The 20,465-nt window shown below is 38.3% G+C and overlaps 2 protein-coding genes across 3 annotated transcripts; one reads left to right on the top strand and one right to left on the bottom strand.

Annotated features, from left to right (window-relative positions):
- Positions 1 to 952: 952 nt before the first annotated feature.
- Positions 953 to 12,767, top strand: tmc2b (transmembrane channel-like 2b). The gene is made up of 20 exons (XM_087795415.1): positions 953 to 995; positions 1,086 to 1,127; positions 2,387 to 2,777; positions 3,735 to 3,881; positions 4,308 to 4,398; positions 4,482 to 4,563; positions 4,630 to 4,736; positions 4,796 to 4,894; positions 6,222 to 6,364; positions 6,439 to 6,586; positions 6,668 to 6,862; positions 7,752 to 7,931; positions 8,247 to 8,405; positions 8,479 to 8,607; positions 9,485 to 9,552; positions 10,873 to 11,112; positions 11,177 to 11,302; positions 12,205 to 12,283; positions 12,351 to 12,477; positions 12,536 to 12,767. The coding sequence occupies exons 1-20, from the start codon at positions 953 to 955 to the stop codon at positions 12,757 to 12,759; spliced, it is 2,820 nt and encodes a 939-aa protein (XP_087651541.1). The 3' UTR covers positions 12,760 to 12,767.
- A 57-nt stretch (positions 12,768 to 12,824) lies between these two features.
- On the bottom strand, positions 12,825 to 18,695 carry LOC148088252 (aldehyde dehydrogenase 1A1-like). 2 transcript variants are annotated; one of them, XM_087795434.1, is made up of 14 exons: positions 18,544 to 18,691; positions 18,073 to 18,227; positions 17,544 to 17,648; positions 17,251 to 17,391; positions 17,036 to 17,165; positions 16,909 to 16,970; positions 15,453 to 15,581; positions 15,270 to 15,383; positions 15,107 to 15,209; positions 14,847 to 15,031; positions 14,623 to 14,787; positions 14,400 to 14,557; positions 13,601 to 13,675; positions 12,825 to 13,241 (listed from the first exon to the last, which is right to left on the bottom strand). In XM_087795434.1, the coding sequence occupies exons 1-14, from the start codon at positions 18,608 to 18,610 to the stop codon at positions 13,169 to 13,171; spliced, it is 1,662 nt and encodes a 553-aa protein (XP_087651560.1). In that variant the 5' UTR covers positions 18,611 to 18,691; the 3' UTR covers positions 12,825 to 13,168. The 2 variants fall into 2 exon arrangements, with proteins under 2 accessions (XP_087651560.1, XP_087651552.1); XM_087795426.1 differs by having other exon boundaries at positions 14,847 to 15,209; positions 18,544 to 18,695.
- Between the last annotated feature and the right edge of the window lie 1,770 nt (positions 18,696 to 20,465).

Below are 20,465 nucleotides of genomic sequence, written 5' to 3'. Positions count from 1 at the left end.
CAGGGCAGGATATCAGCTGGTCTTTGATAGGCATAATTCGTTGATGCTGAAAAATAAGGATCCAGTTTTTTTAAGTTTTTCTGGTTGAAAACAAGTGCAAGATTTGCTCAAGCCAGAAGGAGGGTCAGTTTTTTTCAAGGTTCTCCTTAGTTTAGTTATGGATAAATAAAAACACTTTTCTTCATGTTAGCATATATTATTTCAAACTTTGGTTAGTAAACGTAAAGTATACACAACTGATTTACGAACCAAATTAAGTCAAACTCACAATATATGACAGAAAAGTAAACATTTACTTGCACCACAAGGTCTTGCACAGAGAGTTCCAGGGTGATCTGCAGGTTCAATTAAGGGGCGGAGCCAGAGGAGGAGGAGCGGGGCGAACGACCAACACACAATCATATAAGTGTGTGGTTCTCTTTGTGTGGTCTCCAGTTGCGCTGCATTATTGATGCGGTCACATCTGACATTTGACAACAAGGCAGTGAAGAGACACCAAGTTTAAACACATCATCACAACTTCTGTACATAAAGTTAACTTGTCATTTAGTAAACACAACCTTGAGTAATAAACTGTTTTATGAATCACTAACAAAACAGTCCATGACAGAGACTGGACTTTAATTATGTTAAAACCAGTGGTAGAGTCGACAAAAATGAATAAATATGATCCATTATTGTGAGAAATGTGTATACAAATGGACTTTAATGATGATTCAGGGTCAGCTAATTGATTCTCCGTTTATCATCCGAGCCAGATCCTTATCTAATAGAGTCTTTTGTGGTTGTCAAGGAGTCAAGTCGACTGAGCCAAACAATGGAATAGTGTGTGTGTGTGTGTGTGTGTGTGTGTCAGTTTGTTTGAGTGAGATGGAGAACACGCACCTCTCCACAGGGACTGATGGATTAACAGAAGAAAATACCAATCTAAGATCAATTTAATCAAATCAAGATGCCTCCCAAGAAGAGAAACGTCATAGTCGATGTTGAAGACGGTGAGAAAAAGAAGAATATTGTTTTTTTTTTACATTTTCTTCAGTGAATCTAACTGCATATTTCTAATGTGGATTTATCTTTAACTTCAGTTGGGATGGAGGTTGATGGTGGGGTTGACAGTGGCAGCGAAGGTGAGTCATTTTGATTATTACCTCAGTGTATTTGTAATGACATCTTTAATTATTTTATGATCAAAATTCCTTTGACTCAGACCACATTATAAAAACCTTTTTAGTTTAGAATAAAACAAATTTAGCTTTAACATAATGGCAATATAGCAAATCTGACTGTCATTCTTCCAGTTTAATATAAATGATAAATGTAATAATATGTGTTTAAATCTTCTTGACGGTCTTATGTTTTTTTTTCAATTGGTTAATGGTAAGATATTGCTGTGTTCTATTAAAACTAAATTGCTTAAGTAGTCAATCCATTCTAAAAGGGGCATGAATGTTGGTGTGCCTTGACTATGTCCCAGGACTCCACTATAGAGGAGTTGCATTAGTTGATGCATTAGTTGATGCATTAGTTGATGCATTAGTTCATCTGCCTCTATGAAGTCCATCCATGATGTTGTTCTTTAGGTTTCGACACAAACCTCACAGCTGAAGGTTGGAACATCGATTGACCGATAAATAAAGGGCTTTGCTTGTTAGCTTAGCCATATCAGTGGTCCTGAACCAAATGTGTTTTGAAAACAGTTACATTAGTCTCACACTATTCACGCTACTTTGGTCTAATTTACAAAAAAGGCGCCTGTAATCTAGCGAAAATGAGTCAAACAAAAACTCTATATAGTTGTGGAGAATCCAGTCCAGATTGATTCAGCATTATGGTAACTGTTTGTCATTAAAAAGACAATGTCTGTATAAAACTGGTGTTTCAAAAAGGCTGACACACAATTAAAGTAAATTCTAATTCACTGTTTAATAGCATCATGAGGGTCAAAAACAGAAAGTGTCTGAAGTTTCATAGCAAACTACGATTATTGGTAACTTCCAAAAAATGCACTATGGACTATCTATAAGCAATAGATAATGTTAGTCTCAATGGTATAATATCTGTTTTCATTTAAGAAGAGGTGCCACTTTAGACAAGTACATTTGCTTCAGCCTGTGACTTAGAATATGAACACTTTGGCCGCTTTGGGGATTGAGTTTGAGACACAGAACAATACCTTAAGATGCTTCATCACATGTTGGATCTCTTTAACCTGGACAAGATATTGGATCTTTTTTAGTCTTGTACTTGTGATTCTCTAAGCTGTCTCTGACCAAAGAGGTCCTTATTTAATGAAGCGAACATGATGACAACATTGGCATCAAGCGAGCACAAGGCAAGTGACTCTTACATCTAACACTCTTGTCTGCCGTGCGACTCCTTGTCCTAGATGAGGCCAGGAGGAGAGCTAAAAACCGAAGAGCCAAACCCCAGCGGAGAGCCAAAAAAGCAGTGAGCGATGACGAGGAGGACGAGGACGAAGAAGAGGCACCGAGAAGAAAAGTGAAAAAGAAGAAGGCAAAGGTCATCGACAGCGACGATGAAGACGAGGAGGACAGGAAGAGCGTGAAAAGTAAAGGGTCCAAAGCGTCCAGGAAGAAAGCAGCGAAGGATGAGAGTGACGAAGAGAGCGAGGAGGAGCGCGGGAAGAAAAAGAATGGGAAGAAGGCGACATCAAAGAAGGACAAAGAAGTGCAGAACAAGGATAAAAAGCGGATGTCTAAGGACAAAGGCAAGAAGGGAGGGAATGGTAAAAGTGGAGACAAGAGGAAAAAAAGCAGGTGCAGTATTCTCTGACCTCCACACACCAGCCCTCCTAGACACACTTTTCTACTGCCTCACTTGTGTCAGATCTTTAATAAAGTATGTCTTTTTGTAAACCAACAATGAAGTCAATGAAACATATCTTAATCTTTTTCTTTTCATTTTCCATTTCTTTCTGCCATTGTGGCTCAGTTTGCAATACTTTTGTTGTTGATTTTGTATAAGCCTATTATTATTATTGTTATTATTATTATTATTATTATTATTATTATTATTGTTATTATTATTATTATTATTATTATTATTATTATTATTATTATTATTATTATTATTATTATTATTATAGTCGCAAACTCAAGGCCACCAGTCATTGTGACCTATAAAGAAGTCCAGTGTCTAAAGTAAGATAAGGAACATAGCAATCAACTCCAACAATTATACAGATACGTCCAATAAAAGTCAAATTGTTGTTGAAAATGAATTTGTTTGGATAGTGTTTTATGAAGGAGGACAAACATTGTTATTGAGCCTCAAAAAAAGGCAATATTGAAATTACAGTCATACATGCTGGAATATATAAATTTTTTTGGCCCAGGAGTGAGACACCTCAAAGGATTAAGAGTTTAAGCTTGACATCTTTTTGAATGTTTGCCCTTTAATATCTGTTGATCAATGTACTGATAGTATCTTTAGCTTATCGGCAGTACTTTGTTAAGAACAAATGGTAATAGAAGAGGGAACTTCCATTTCCACTTTTCCTGTTATGCTTATGTCCTAGAAGTCGACATAAATCTTATTTATTTTCTGTATTTGTTAGCCCTAATAATGTACACAAAAGCTTTTCTATCCACTTTTTTTTTTAATTTCACCTTATTTAATTGATAGGGAAACATTAGAGAAACAGACATTACACATGTACTTTCATGTTGGCGTGAATGTAGCCACTGCTACGTGACAGATTTCTGCTTCATCAGCTCCTCCTCATCCTCCGAGGACGATGAAGACTCTTTGTCCGAGGGGGAGATGGCAGCGTTGAAGGAGGAAGTGGAAGAGAAGAAGAAATTAATCGCTACGTTGAGGAACAAACCCTGGCGCATGAAGAGGAGGCTCGTGTTGCTCAAGTAAAGATTGGAAAACAACTTGTTTTTTTGTTCTTCAAGCTCTATGTTTTTCGCTCAATTTCCTGAAGCTCGCCATCACTTATGTCCTGTACATGTGATGATAACTGTGACATTAAAGTTGATTTTCTGATGCTTCACCTGCTTCTTCATATAAACTATGATTCCAACTCAAAGTGGACTCTTATATTCGAGTGCAATTCCTTCTCCAGTCAAAGAAACCTGTCACACGTCACACTCATGGCTGGTTCTGACTGTAAATGTATCTTCTCTGTGATTGAAAGAGAAGTGGCAGCTCATCCCTCCTCACTCTTTCATGAGCTTGACTGTGTTTAATGTTACAGTAGCCAACCTGTCAACTCCTGTCATCCATCATTCCTACCCTCACTGTAACGGCCCACTAGAAACAAGAGCTTCTGCTTCTTCCAGGGAGGCTCAGGGGTTTGTCGAAAGGTTCGAAGGTGCTCTGGGGAAAGGACGAGGCAGGAAGTTGTATGCCTTCAAAGTCATGATGACCAAAGTAAGACACATGTTTTACACCTTCTAATGCTTTGTTTGTAGTAGAGCGTGGATTTATTTATCATTAATTTAATTGTTTTGCAGAAACTAATCAAGTTCAAACGGGACTTTGAGAACTTCAAAACAGCATGTATTCCCTGGGAGAGGAAGATAAAGGATGTGGAAAGTCCGTGACATCATTGTCAGAAATACACATTTTTTGGACATTGATTTAATTGTTGTTGACACACAGGTCACTTTGGATCATCCGTGGCCTCCTACTTTATATTTCTGCGCTGGATGTACGGACTGAACCTGGTCCTGTTTGGATTCATGTTCGGACTGGTGGTGCTGCCCGAGGTACACATGTGATCAGTATGTGCTGTGGGTTCAACCTCTCAAATGCCTTCTCGTTGTAGCTTCTAATGGGTCTTCCATACGGATCACTTCCCCGGAAAACTGTGCCACGAGAAGACCAGGCAAAGGCCATGGACTACTCTGTGCTCTTCGACTTTGGCGTGAGGACTTTTTATCTTTCAGTTGTGTGTCTGTGAAGCAGCATGATAGGGGATTTGTGAGATTAATAAAATAGAGTTTATTCAAAAAATAAAGTTGAAATAAAATGGCAAATTTATTGCATCCAGAGTTGCCCCCAATTCACTTTTGAAATTTAGTTTTTTGTAAATATCAGCCACCGTCTTATTTGATTTATAGATGTCGAGCAAAACTGAAAAAGTTGTGTTTAGATTTTCATGTTTGCGTTGCTTAGTGCTTTGATTTTAATGGTAATACGGATCAATGTCTGGACACAGGAAGGATTTAAGTTATTTATCATTGACTTGTATGGCTGCTAGCAGCTGCTGCTGACATGCCATGCTCCATTCACAAAAGAAAAAAACCCCAACAGAACTACAGAACAAAACATTAACCAAAAAAAATACCCAAATATGTTGCCGATCGCTTCAATTATTTTGGGAAGACATTCATCACTATATCACTTGTTGGTTTGATTCCTGGTCAGGGCACCTTCTTTTTTTCTGGGCCAAAAATGTGACAGTGACGATGCAAATCTTACCCTATAAGTTATTTAATGATTTATATGGTATAATAATGATAAAAGTCATAATTATGTTGTTTTTCTTTTACGATTTTGATTATTACACTTATATAGCTTGTAAGCAACCAAAAATGTAAATATAAGAAAAATCATATCTACGGTGGCTGAGAGGTGCAAAACAAAATAAACAAATTCAGAAATATAACACACACTCGCTCAAACAACTTGACAAATTCACAAAACAAAACACAAAATCAATGAACAACAACCTAAACAATTCACAGTAATAAATAAACTCAACTGTAGTAACAAATTGCTTCATTATTCATTCAATTCAATTCAATTAAATTGAAAACTAGATTCCATGGTTGTGGATTTTTGACCCAAATGCATGTGGAAACACCAAACAACAATGGAGCTGTTCACACACTAACTATTAAGAAAAACAAAAACAAGTCCAGAATTTCAAGTATTCAACTGAAAATATAGAGAGAGTGATGGTGAAGGCAAACACACACATAACCACCAATCAAAAAGGCACTAGGTGAACCAAAAAACAACAACAAATGTACTCCAGATGATCAAACGAGGGAGAGATTGAAGGGAAATGTTCTGTATTCCAATAACAGTATGATCCGCGACATTCGATGGAGGTATCCGGTCACGTGCCTGACACGTCCATTAAACTAAACGAAGTTGTATGAAATAGTTTAACTTTGTGACACAGCTGTTTATAAAGTTCTATAACAATGTAAAATGTCGTCTTTATTTTTACAATGCAAAACCAGGGCTACTGCAAGTACTCCTTCCTGTTCTACGGCTACTACAACAGCGACCGAACCATTGGAGTGCTGCAGTTCAGGCTCCCGCTGTCGTACCTTCTGGTGGGCGTCGGAATATTTGGATACAGCCTGATGGTCGTCATCAGGACGTAGGTTGCACACACACACACAACCTTGCTGTCTCTGTTGGAAGCTTTTCAGTGTCTTGAACAATGGCGTGCAGGATGGCTCGGAACTCAAACGAGGGAGGTGATGGAGCAGAGGAGGGAGAGTTCACCTTCAGCTGGAAGATGTTCACCAGCTGGGATTACCTGATCGGCAACCCGGAGACTGCCGACAACAAGTTTGCTTCCATAACCACAAGCTTCAAGGTGTGTTTGTTGATGAATACTTCCTGCTTTCCTTAGTTCACGCTATAAAATAAAGGTGCTTAACTTCTCCTTTAACTCCAGGAATCTATAGTGGACGAGCAGGAGAACCAGAAGGACGAGAACATCCATCTCCGTCGCTTCCTTCGAGTTCTTGCAAACGTCATGATCTTGTGCAGCCTGGGAGGAAGTGGATTTCTCATTTATTTTGTGGTGAAACGTTCTCAGGACTTTGCCAACATGGAAAACGACAACCTCTCCTGGTTTGAGAAGAACGAGGTGCGTCCATGTTGAGGTTTTAAATATAAATAGTTGGAACTTTAATTCAATTCTTGATTAGATTGCGACTTATATTAAAGTGCATTCAAGTTTCAAGGAGCAAGTAAGTAAGTCAGTAATTATTATTTATTAAGTGCCTTTCACAGACCAGGGTCACACAGCACTTAAACAACTAAACAAATTTAAAAACTTTTAAAGGTCAAAACAACATGGAGACAAACACAGCAGACCCAAGTAAATTACAGAAAAGCCTGCACAAATAAAAATGTCTTAAGATGTTTCTTGAAGGAGTCAGTAGATCATCAAACACAGAGGAAGATCGTTCCAAAGCTTAGGAGCAACAGCCTGGAAGGATTTCTCTCCTCTGGTCCTGAACCGTGTTCAGGAACCATAAGTAGATTCTGATCCACAGACCTCAGAGCCCGAGCTGGGGTGTAAGGCTGGATGAGATCACTGATGTAAGGAGGAGCCTGACCATGAATAGATCTGAAAGTAAGAAACAGAATTTTAAAATTGATCCTCAAAAGAAACTAAGGATCGGGGAAAATGTGAGTCCTCCTACTAGAGCACGCCAGAATTCTTGCAGGAGCTGATTCAAATTGTGCTGTTTTTCTCTGCACACTTTACTTCTTCTTCTGTTTTGTTCTATTTTTTTTAAATCTTTGTTGCGTCACTAACAATTAATAATAATAATAACATACAAATAATACACCAAATATTTTAGGCTAACTTTATGTAATTTCTTATCAGAATTATGTGCCATCGAAAGTATATAATCAAAGATAATTCTAGAATTAAACTTAATCTTGGACATCAAACTTCCCGCAATTGGTCCAAGGGCTTCAGGTTTGAGACCTCTGCTCCACTTCTTATTTGTCCTCTTTCTTAGGTGGAGTTTGTGATGTCTCTGCTCGGCCTGGTGTGTCCTCCTCTGTTCGAGACCATTGCAGAACTGGAAGACTATCACCCTCGTATCGCCCTCAAGTGGCAGCTGGGACGAATCTTTGCTCTCTTTCTGGGAAACTTGTACACGTTCCTGTTCGCCCTGTTTGACGAGGTCACGGCAAAGGTACAGCTTTAATACGATTGTTTACATAGATCGACAGGCCAAAGAGAACTTATATTATATTTTCATAGTTTATGTATAATCTATTGTATTTAATGAAGCAACATTTTGCAATCTTGTCTTTGTTCAATTTCAAAATATGTATATTTTTCATTGAACATTTAAGGTCTGTGTATATTTTTAACTTGTGTATATTTATTTCAAACCAACCGTACACCTTCTCAGGTTCTCACCGACCCATATACTCATGTATCTTGTTAAATAAAACCTTAAATCGAATACATTTGCTTTTTCTAATGACATTTTTAATCCTTACAGTTGGAGAGCGAGAAGGCCATCAAGAACACCACAGAGTGGAACCTCCAGCAGCACTATCTCAACTACAGCTCCTTCTACAACACCACAGACGTCCCACCGCCCAACATCCACCCGGCTGATGTCATCAGAGGACCGTGCTGGGAGACCGCAGTGGGAATCGTGAGTGGTCGTTCTGCTGTGACGGTCAAAGGTGTAATAATGCTTATACACATCCCTTATGTCTTTGATTCAGGAGTTTGTGAAGCTGATAGTGTCGGACATGCAAGTATCGTATCTGACCATCCTGATCGGTGACTTCGCCCGAGCTGTCATTGTTCGCTTTCTCAATTACTGCTGGTGCTGGGACCTGGAGGCGGGATTTGTGAGTCGTCCGAGCTTGTCAAGGGTCGAAGCAAAGATATAAGCCTTCATCAGGCTGGACTTTTTTTCCACAAAGAAAAAACATGTTTAATCACGATGTTCCCTTTTTTGAAAAAAGTTTTCCCTTTTTTTTCACACATTTTTGATAACGATAAAGATAACAATGACATATACTTTTTTTTCAACGTCTTTTACTAAGCTGGTTTTCCATGAATTAAATAATAATCAACATTTAGAGACAACAATTGAATGCCCTTTTTAGTTATCTTATTTATTAACGATTTAATATTGTTTTGTCTGTTTTAATTGTTGTTTTTTAATTCTCCTTAAAACATTTGCAAAAGTTTTTTGTTCGTTAGTATACTATTTACTTTTGCTTGTATTTAAAGTTATTCAGAAATATATATTTATGTAGTATTTAGATTGAGTCAATTGTTGATATAGCTTCATGTGTGAATACTTAGTGAATGATAATATGATATTTTTAATTTTCAATAGTGTTTAAATATATCAAATGTACTTTTAAAAAAAAGGAATCCTGAAGAGTTTACTGTTCCAAATAAATGCAAATCTAGGCTATGATGCTGTTTGGAGGCATATAGTCAACTAATTGTTTTTCTTTTAAAATGTAGTTATTTCAGTTGCATGATCTTGGTTGGACTGTGAGAGCCTCAGGGAGTAGCTGGTTTATTTTTCACCTGTTTAGGTACAACTGCGTCTCGTTTGGATCCGAGTCAACCCGATACTATAGAAAGACATCTGGTCAGACAGATGATCCTATGAGCGAAACACGACACACGCGTCAACTTAATTACAGGAAGTCCATTCTTGTCAGACCAGCTCATTAATTCAGAATAATCCTGTTGTGTGGATTTCAGCCGTCCTATGGAGAGTTTGACATCAGTGGAAATGTGCTCGGACTCATCTTCAACCAGGGAATGATTTGGTGAGTTAACATCGACACAATACAACTCAGATGCTACATGATACACAACAACATAGTTAAGAACAACATAATGTCAACTTACAGTAACAGATTTTTGTGTTGACTTCGGTTATTATTATAAAACACAACAAAGATTAACAATACATATATCAAACATATCACAACGAAACTCTATGCAGCATATTACAGAACAAAACTAATAAACACAAACAATACATGAGTAAGCACCAAACCAAAAAACAACAGCAGGGGAGTGAAGATAGTATTATATGATCTTGGACATTCATTTAACTGTTGAACATCTTTTCATATTTCACTTGTCCCTGATGGAACCATAGAAAATGGTTCATATCAGCGAAAAGACACATGTTTAGTTACTGCAGTTGCTCTGATGCGTGACGATCAATTATATCTGATGTATTGAGTTTGATCCTTTACATTCCAATCCTTTAAACCTAACAACACTCATGCAACTTGCACAACTCATCCCTTTTATTCGGCTAACTGATAAAAAAGTCCTGATACCTGAAAAACTCAAATGTACGGCTTAGAATGTATGTTACTGTTGAACTTTCATTTAATCGTTTAATTGCATGTCAGATGAGGAAGTAACACAAAGAATAGAACTCAGATCTGATTTAAAGTCACTCATTTTACTTGTAAGTGAGAAAGAAAAACACAGAGTTTACATGTCTTCCTGAATTCTTTCTGAAGCACAGAGCTGTTTGTCCACTGTTGTATCCTTATTATTTTTACTTTATTCATCTAACTTCAAAGGTTTCAACCAAACAAAAACTTGTATCAGTTAATATCGCTGAAGGTCGGGGGCTTAGCGTTTACTCCTTCAAAGATCGTACCTGGCACGGAGACATCTTTACTCCCCACATTTCTTTTCCACACAAGCAGCGAAAAAAATTAATTAACATTATATGTGGTACATTTTATAAACATACTTTGGCTCAGGACTTTTCCACCATGATTATATTTACTCAAATGTACAACTTTAATAACCAATGGAATTTATCTTGTCTTGTATTATATGGTGTCACTACCGTGCTGTACTAATGTACTGTGTATTTTTCTATTGAACGATGTTTATTTAGTTGTGTTTTCATGTAAATCAGCTTGTGACTACTGAATTTCCAAAGGTGCTTCTCTAATTCCGGAGACTAGATGAAGTGCACATTATTGCCCCCCACAGGTCACAAAAGGAAATGAAAGTTTTACATCACCAAGACAGCCTTCATTGTACACAACATAATTACAACACAATAAAACACTTTGCAACACGACATTAACCTGGTGCTGTGTGTTCTCCAGGATGGGAGCCTTTTATGCACCAGGTCTGGTGGGTCTCAATGTCCTGCGCCTGCTGACCTCCATGTACTACCAGTGTTGGGCGGTGATGTCCTGCAACGTTCCTCATGAGCGAGTCTTCAAGGCGTCGAGGTCCAACAACTTCTACATGGGTCTGCTGCTGCTCGTGCTCTTCCTCAGCCTGCTGCCCGTCGTCTACACCATCATGACGCTGTCGCCATCGTTCGACTGCGGACCCTTCAGGTCGGTCGGAGACACCGCGTCTCCACAGAATCTACCTTCATGTTCTGAATGTCAATCATTTCAGTGGGCAAGAGAAGATGTACGACGTCGTCATGGAGACAATAGATCAGGATTTACCCGCTTTCATTGGAAACATTTTCACCTACGCCACCAATCCAGGGCTGATCATGCCGGCTGTGCTTCTCATGGTGTGAGTGTTACATGTCAGACACAATACTACAGTGGTTTATGTTCTGATGTGTCGTACGAGTGGGTAAACTTTTCGATTTGACAGATTTTGTTGTGAGAATTAGAAACCGATTTTTGTACATGATAGTAATAATAATAATAGTAATAATAGTTCTGTGATATATTTTCAAAAACAGGTGGAATAATCCAAAAAAAAAGTTGCTATTCTTGATTAAAGATGAATAATTAGTAATTCACACACACTTTTTGTAAATTATCAGATTTCAGTACAAATTATATCAGAGCTTAATGCTTATTGTCCACTTGATGGCGCAGTAGAGGAAATTAAGCCTCATAAAGATTTGGCCCAAGGATACTACTCGCAGTCAGATGGAAGGCTTCAGTGGTGGATTAAGTTTTATCGCGTCAGGAGTACTACAAAGCGACCACTGTAGTTTTTACTTTCTTAAACATTCGTCTTGGTTGTTTATTTTGTTTTATTTTTCCGTCATTAACTTTGCATATCAAGTGCCATTCCTTTAGACAACCTTCTCAGTATCGGTGACTTGAACAGCTCTGATAATACTTTGCCGCCCAGCCAACCAACACAGCTGTCGATCACATAGCAACATGGACATAAAATTGTAAATACAGTATTATAGCGACCAATCATGGTGCTTTGTAGAAAGGCACCATGGGAATTCACAGTTTTGTTGGCCCCATAAGTAAGGTAGGTGTTGTAATTGGTGTCCCCCCACTAGGCTTTATGGTTGTGTTGTAGATTATCCACAAAGTAAAACAGCGACACCGTGGAACATGGTAGTTTTGTTTCAAGATATCATAGTCATTTTAATTACAGTGCTGGACAATCAAACGACAATATTTGTGGTAACTTATGTTGAGCTTTTCTATCCTGGGCTTCAGGCTGGCGCTGTACTATCTTAATGCAGTGTCAAAGGGTTACCAGCAGGCCAACTCTGACCTGAAGAAGAAGATGCAAATGGTTTGTTAAAGATTAATTTCATCCTGTCCTTAAATGAACCGCTAACTCACCTAATATGTCTCCTTAGGCTCGAGATGAAGAGAAGAACCGCCGGAACAACAAGGACAGCACGAACCAGGTCATGAAGGACTTGGAAGACCTGATGCCAGACAAGTCTCTGCAACCACCACCCACCGAAGAAGAGCCCCCTCCTGGTACTGCTAACTCAAACGACCATTTTTCTCAATAACAAAAATGATCTTCTCCTTTCAGAAGTAGTGGTTGAAAAGCCGGGCAAGTCTCCGAGGATGAAGCCGGGCGCGGCAGCGAACGGCAAAGGAGTTAACCTCCAGAAAGAAGTGTCGCTGGCTGCTTCAAATCCAAGAGGACCAGTGACCCGTGCACCCGGTGCCAGGGGGGGACCACCAGGGAACCCCAGGGGGCCTCAGCCGGGAGCTGGCCGAGGTCGAGGACGAGGGGCGCCTCCAAGACGTTGAGGTCAAATTCAATATTTATACCAAGTTGTAAATTTATCATGGAAGAACATGTGAACTCAATTTATTTTAACAAAGATCAAATGTTTCTGTTCTATCAGAAGGAAAACAACAACAATAATAACGTTTTAAATGTATCAAATTGTGTAACGTGAGACATTTATTGACAAATGTATTGATTTCTTTCTGAAATCTGTGTAAAAAATGTAAATTGTGGAATCTTTTTGTACAAATGACAAAACAATAAAGTTGTAAACATGTATACAGATATATGTCTTGTTCTAAACAGAAAAAAAACCTCTCCAAAAAAAAAGAAAAAAAAGGTATTAGGTGTCAAATTTGACAACATACAGGGTAGAGACATAAGTTACAAATGAAATAAAAGGAAATAAATTAGCATCCATGCTGGTTTTTATGAGTTCTTCTGGGAGATCTTAATGGTGACAGCCTTCACCTCAGTGTATTCCTGGAGCGCATATTTCCCCCTAAAAATGATGAATACTCGGTTAAAAAGTACACAAACTTATATTTATAATACCTTTTTTAAACTAATGCAGCGCATAATAAGATTATAGGAATTCACAAAACATCAGATGCTGGAAAAATAGACATATTGTCTATATGTTTATGATTTCCTATATTTTACTTTACCAAGTTAAGACCAGTAAAAAAAAATAAAAAAAATAAAAATCAATCCATAAAAATATCGGTCTGGGTATTCTTTGAGGATTGCAATAAGATCAGAAATGTCAAGATGCAACTTCAATATTATATTCTTACATTCACTTATTGGACACTGTTGGCTGAACAATTTCAAATTGATCAAACATCAATGATCACTCACAGTTCTCTTCCGTTTCCAGACATCTTGAATCCACCGAACGGACACTGAACATTCATGGCATTGTAGCAGTTCACCCTGCAGGAAACCATCGGTTATACTCATTAGAAACAGTCTCAGAAGTTTACGATGTTTAATCCGGAACACATATTTAGTTTTAATCTTTCACAAGGATGTTAGCTACTGCTGTGCATTGTGGGTAATACTACATCAGGCAAGACCAAGATACTATCAAGACCAAGACCTTTTCAGACGAGGACCAAGAGACCATAAAAGTATTACTTAACACATAATATTCACAACTTATTATATTATTATTGGAGTTGATTTTGCCAACATTATGTCAATAAATATCAGTGTAGTGAACAATTGTGTCATGTTAATTATCAATATTATGAAAGTAGTTGTAAATATTCACAGTCCATTATAACTCGAGACTGAGTCAGACAGAGAGAATCCCAGACCAAGTCAAGTGGTCTCATGACCAGAACGACAATAATAATGATAATGATAATAATATTAATAAAATATGTCTTCTTGATTTTGTACGTGTATTATTGTTTGACTGTGTAAATGGAATTGTACCACCATAAAGATTTGCTTCATACTGTCTCAGAGTTACCCTTGTGTTATCTATGGGTCAAGGTGACCCAAAGGCCAGAAAACAAATGTGTTTGAGGTATCCCTTGTGTCATCTCTTCAGGCCTTCGGGTCACCTTGATCCTGAGATAACACAAGGGCTGAAGATACTTCACAACTTTAGATAGTTCTTGTATGAAATGCACAAATGTGAAGTGCTCACCAAACCATGCCAGCCTGAAGAGCAGAGGAGACTCTGAGAGCTTTGTCGATGTTGTTGGTGAACACTCCAGCTGCCAGACCATAATGTGTCTCATTGGCTCTTCGGATGACCTCGTCGACGCTATGGAAACGTAGGATCTGCTGAACTGGACCGAAGATCTCAGGAGGAGATAAATTCTGGTAAGGAAAACCATCTGGGTCGGTGATCTAGAGTTGGTCAGTACCTCTTCCTGAGCGACGCGCATGTCATCGGTGACGTTTGAGAAGACGGTCGGTTCGATGAAAAGTCCAACGTGACCCCATGCGGACCCTCCACACTCCAGCTTAGCCCCTTCCTGTTTCCCACTCTCTATGAGATCCATGATCTTATCAAACTGCCTCTTGTCGATCTGGAGAAGACATCAGTGTCAATCAACAGTTGAGGATGGTCCGAGTCATCCAGACAAACCTGAGGCCCCTGGTCGACTCCATGCAGCAGCGGGTTCCCCAACACTCTGGCTCTGGCTTTCTGGACGCTGCGGTGGACAAAGTCTTCGTAGATAGGGTCTTCCACGTACACCCTGGACCCCGCGATGCAACATTGGCCTTGGTTGAAGAACAAACCACTGTGCGCCTGCTCCACGGCGTAGTCCACTGCGACACACGCGTGTGCGACTGGATGACTCTCCGTGTCATTAAATACATGAAGATCTAGACGTAGATACTCACGATCACAGTCCGCAAAGACGATATTCGGGTTTTTCCCGCCAAGTTCTAAAGTGACTCTTTTTAAATTACTGTCACCTGCAGCCCTTTGGACCAACTTCCCGACCTAGAAAGAGAAAATTAACAAAACAAAGGGATTTTTTATTTATTTTTAATTCATACTAACTTCAGTTGAACCGGTAAAAGCGACTTTGTCGATGTCCATGTGGTGAGCGATGGCACTGCCCGCTGTAGGCCCATAACCAGGAACCACGTTCACGACTCCCGGAGGAAACCCGGCCTGAGTACAAATGTGTCGTCAGCATGTTGGTTAGCTGTACCGTAGATGAACTGAAATACATCGATATACCTCTTTAATGAGGGCAGCCATGTGGAGGGCAGATAAGGGCGTCTGCTCGGCTGGTTTGATGACAACCGTGTTTCCACAGCAGAGCGCTGGAGCAATCTTCCACGCAAACATCATCAACGGAAAGTTCCACTGCAAAACATCAAGAGGCTTAAGAGACACAGATGCATATTTGTTTTGCTATTCGGATGATAAAAAGTGTCTAGTTTTGATGGAGCTAATAAAAGATAAACAGAAAGGACATTTAATTTACTTCACCTCTCTTGTCACTTTTTACATTTTATTTTTGTGTAGTTATAGATGATATTAGTCTAGATTGCAGTGTTTTAATACCAGCTTTATAAAAGTTATCAAAATAAAACACAGTAGGATAAGTAGAATGAAGTAATAGAAGTGGAACACAGTGTCAACACAAAAAACAATGTTTTTAAACACTCTGGACAAACTGGAAAAAATAACATAAAAAAAATGTGTTTAAAAAAAATGGTCGTGCACAGAGATGCACCTTTAATTAAGGGTTGCCAGGTGTGAACAAAAACCAGTTCAACAGAACAAAAAACAACTTCCACCATGAAAAAAGTTAATATTATAAAATAAAGGCTAATTTTCTACTCTTTTCAGCATATACTACTGCCGAGATCAACCAAGTATCTTCTCACATAACATTCAAAACACTGCTTGTTCCCTGGGTCTGGTGACAATTGTACGCACAAGAAAGAAAAACTCAGCCAAAATTTACTGCAACAAGAAAATGTATATAGTATGTTTAAAATGCGTTTAAAGTTTCACAAAGAGTGAAATTAATAATGAAAGATATTATCTTAGATCATTTAACTTCACTTTTTGCAGGAATTTAGACATAACAGGGGATTGATTTATCTTGGAGGACTGCAAAATGTCAACGATGTGATGACCAAGATGATACATTTTAGGACATGTCGGAGAAATATTCTCATCATTATTCATTATTAGTTGGTTAACAGTGAGCAATAAGTGAAGAAGCAGAATCAGATGAGTGAAAGCAAAATATAAAACAAATGTTTGACGTGTTATTCTGGTTAGAAACCATCGTGCTTTCAATGTTTATTTTCCATAAATGAAATGTTCTTTTTATAAAGATGTGGTTGGTACAGTTTATCTACAAAACAAAGTGCTAGGGAAATATTGCGGTGTAGGGTCTGAAGTAAAGATGTGGAAGAGCATGAGACACAAGAAAGTTTAAAGACAAATGACTAGCATTTTAATCTCTTCACATTAATATTCATGCTTGATATGTGAATAACTTGGTCCTGAACAAACCACCAGTTGTGTTATATTTCAAAATTGTCAGGATAAATGTTAACAGATATGGAGCTATTAACTTTAGGTAACACATTATTTTATTCTCACATTAGTTGTTCTCTTATAACTACTAATATATGGCTCCGTGAAATGAACTGAACATAACGTAACGACTCACCGGGATGATCTGGCCACACACACCAATCGGTTCATGCCGAGTGTACGTGAAATATTCTCCATCTGAGAATATAATTTATACTATTGAATGTCAAACTGCAGAGATGACAAATAGTTGCACAACTTACCCACTGGGATGGTTTTTCCGTGGATCTTGTCCGCCCAACCGCCGTAATACCTCAACGTTTGAATGGTGGCCTTTAGATCCACGAAATACGACACGAGGAACACTTTGCCAGAGTCCAAAGATTCAAGTGTCTGTCGGTCATATTTAGAAATGATTCAAATTAATAACTCATTTCATAGAAGCAAATTTAATGTGAATATTAACGTGTTTGTTTACAGCCAAAAGTAGTCGATCCCTCTCCACCAGATCCGCGAGTCTGTTCAACAAGTGCCCACGATACGAGGCGTCCATCGATCGCCATGGTGACCCCAACTGGAACGCCGCTCTGGCACTTCTGACGGCCTTGTCCACATCTTCCTAAAACAGTTTGAGAGACGGCTTTTGTAAAATACATAAAAAGCACCACATTTCAAGACAAGTACAGACATGTTTATTTATATTATTATCTTATTAAATGGACAATTATAACATGCTGTTATCAAGACTTTTGGCGATACTGAAATACGTACTGTGTCGGCCTCCTCCACCTCACACAACACTTCACCAGTCGCTGGGTTATAAACAGGAATCTTTCTCCCGCTGCATGACCTCTGCCACTCATTATCTATGAACAACTGGAATACAAGTGAAGCAGATGTTTCATTGATGAGCACAAAATTTAACGTACTACTAAAGCATACACAACTTTTGCTTTTGCCTTTTTCCGCTCTGTCTTATATTTTATCCCATTTTCATTGTCATAATATCTTTGCTTTTAGAGTATGTGTCCTTTTTTTAACATTGTGTTATTACTGTATAATAGTTATCCACCTTTCATCTCCATTGCTGAAAGACTGATTCAGGACAGCTCATTTCTTTGCATTCTCACTACTAATAGAAAAGGTTTAAACATTGATCATTTATCTGTGAATTATAGTATGCTATATGATATAACTCTTTTTTTTAATCTTAAAACATATAGAGATTTAAAGAGATATGTGAAGAATTATTTCAACTTTTGTTTCTTTGATCTCTCGATTTCTGGTTAGGTTGACTTACCTGAGTGTATTGAATAGTAAGATCTGTTACCGGTACAGGCAACACATTTATCGCGGGTCCATTTTCATGACTTGTTCTCGACTTGTTGTATCCGATGTCAGACATCTGATGATGGCCGCTGCAGGGCTCGTGGTTCATGGAGGCATGATTGTCGTCTGGAGGAACACACATCAGAGACAGCATTTGTTTTAAGAATTTTTTTCTGCTCATATTGGCATAAGCCACTGTAGAATCAAGTGACTAATATGGGTCTTAAATGAACTTTTCTCACATGAATTTATCAGAAATAAAAAATCCTATTCTCTATTACAATTTGTTGTCCATGAAATTTTGTAAATTAAAATAAATATATACTGAACAAATAATTGAAATCAAGTAGGAGTATCTATGTACGTCGAGCCTGTGGTTAATATTTTCTAAACGGACTACTTAGAATGAAAGTTTCTTAATGATATGGAAATAAAAATGTACCTGTGGAGGACGATGGGGAGACTCCGAGGGTCTGGTGTGGTCCTGTGTTGGTCCCAGGCATTTGCATGAGCTACTCCGACGACTGAGACTGAGCTGAGGAACTCAAGGTGGGTTTTTATGTTCCGATCAGTGTGAGAAAACTAAAATCGGCAGCATGGCTGAACCCTGCCGTCGCCCCGGGAGACCACCCCAGTCCAGGAGACTACACACGCTAACACTGTGGAGGCGGAACCAATCTCCAGTTCACCCCACGTGCCCTCGATGCCATCATTGTGACCACAAAAACCTTCAAAGCAGAAACTATGCAAGGTCCTAAATATTCTCTGGTATAAGTCATCTTTTTTTTTATTGAATAATCTTCCTGAAACAGCGTTCGTTGATACACCAGAGATCTGCAATAGTTTAGTAACATCACACACCAAGTTTCAAATGACCGTTTGAAGTAACATGTGCAGAGACACTAAACAAGTTGTAAATATTCTTAATCTTTTCTCAGAAACCTGTTATCAAGGGGTCTGGCATGACATTTGATGTGACATTTTCAAATAAATGTGCCTTTATTTGGAGTAAATTTTGTTTATTCTGTTCAGACAGGTAGTCTAAAACGTATCTTTACCGTTTAAAAATTAACTATACTATGGTATAATTTACAATACAAAGCGGAATGAAAAGATAAATAAACAACTAGGATAAGTTATGAAATTGTAAATCAATGTTTATATATTTCAGCACAACCCAATACATTTTATGATAATGATTTTATGGCTTTAATTATTGTGATTGAAAACTTTGATTACCACTAAGTAAATTTTTAAGGTAAAAAATACTTTTTGGATCCTACCTTTAATCGAAATATAATACAGGCCTATGAGAATTTCCAAAAAGTCTCTCTTTTATGTAACCAAAATGGATTTAATCTTCTTCTGTAAATTAGAAATAGGCAAGATTGAAAATGTTGTTGTCATTGCAATGTCGTGGCTCCTCTCCTGCGCTTTTGCCCCACACTGTATGTGCATTTGTCCCAATAAACCCTCATTTATTTTCCTTTTACTTGATATGAAAACCCTTTCTTTGACCCAGTGTTCCAAAACGAGTTTGGTTGTCACATGACACTCATAAACTCTACAGGCAAAGTTATGTAGTAAAGAAAATCTTTGAGATAATAGCTAGAGAGTTCTTCTACATGAGCCATGACTGGTCATAATTAATCTAATCATAACCGAAAATATGAAAAACTCTAAAAAGTCAACATGTTATATGACGCTGCTTTAAGGCATGGATCTGATTCTGATATTTACTAAATTATTAAACATTTAAACTTTTGCAATAGAACCTTTTTTTTCGAGTTATGGTCCCTTTATTGTCGCCGTCTCTTCAAAGCCTCTACACAAGCATAATTGGGAAGATGTTTGCTTTGATAAGAGACCTCCTGCTGCCCCACTGTCTCCCGGGAACAATGTGATCACATAACTTTGTCTGGTGCGCCTATTTTGATCCAGGATGACTGGAAATACACACAGCCCACTGAGAATAATCCAACCTCTGTAATTAACCCCTCGGCTCAATGAAAGGATCAGTGGGGAGCAAAACATGGAGGAAACCATCTTCCCATACTAACGTGTATCGCCGCGCTGGAGCTCGTAGCCAGCAAGTCTATAGAGTAAATAGTCTTCATTATGAAGTGATTGATTCAGACTGTGCAGCCGTAGTTGACAACAGGAGACTTGTGTCTCAGTGGGAAATTGTGACTTTAATTATCGTTTGATTGAGACTTCATTCATCCGACATTTAATTCAGGGGCCGCCCAACTTTTTTTTCAAAGAGGGCTGAATGTAACGCAACTGTTCTCCCCAACCATTTTGAAGAAGACGAACATCCCGATGTTTTCAAATGAGAAAACAACAAGATAAAACTGTTTGTAA

This window comes from Callionymus lyra, chromosome 1, assembly GCF_982586985.1.
Source record: "Callionymus lyra chromosome 1, fCalLyr1.hap1.1, whole genome shotgun sequence".
NCBI lineage: Eukaryota > Metazoa > Chordata > Actinopteri > Syngnathiformes > Callionymidae > Callionymus > Callionymus lyra.
This window is presented reverse-complemented; position numbering and strand designations above follow the sequence as displayed.

Excerpts from the sequence above, each read along its gene's own strand:
- tmc2b (XM_087795415.1), top strand. The coding sequence starts at position 953 with ATGCCTCCCAAGAAGAGAAACGTCATAGTCGATGTTGAAGACG. Across the intron at positions 4,895-6,221 it reads CTGTGCTCTTCGACTTTGGC|GGCTACTGCAAGTACTCCTT; the intron begins GTGAGGACTTTT and ends ATGCAAAACCAG. Across the intron at positions 7,932-8,246 it reads TTGACGAGGTCACGGCAAAG|TTGGAGAGCGAGAAGGCCAT; the intron begins GTACAGCTTTAA and ends TAATCCTTACAG.
- LOC148088252 (XM_087795426.1), bottom strand. The coding sequence starts at position 18,610 with ATGCAAATGCCTGGGACCAACACAGGACCACACCAGACCCTCGGAGTC. Across the intron at positions 17,392-17,543 it reads AGGTGGAGGAGGCCGACACA|GAAGATGTGGACAAGGCCGT; the intron begins GTACGTATTTCA and ends AAACTGTTTTAG. Across the intron at positions 15,210-15,269 it reads CTTTTACCGGTTCAACTGAA|GTCGGGAAGTTGGTCCAAAG; the intron begins GTTAGTATGAAT and ends TTCTCTTTCTAG.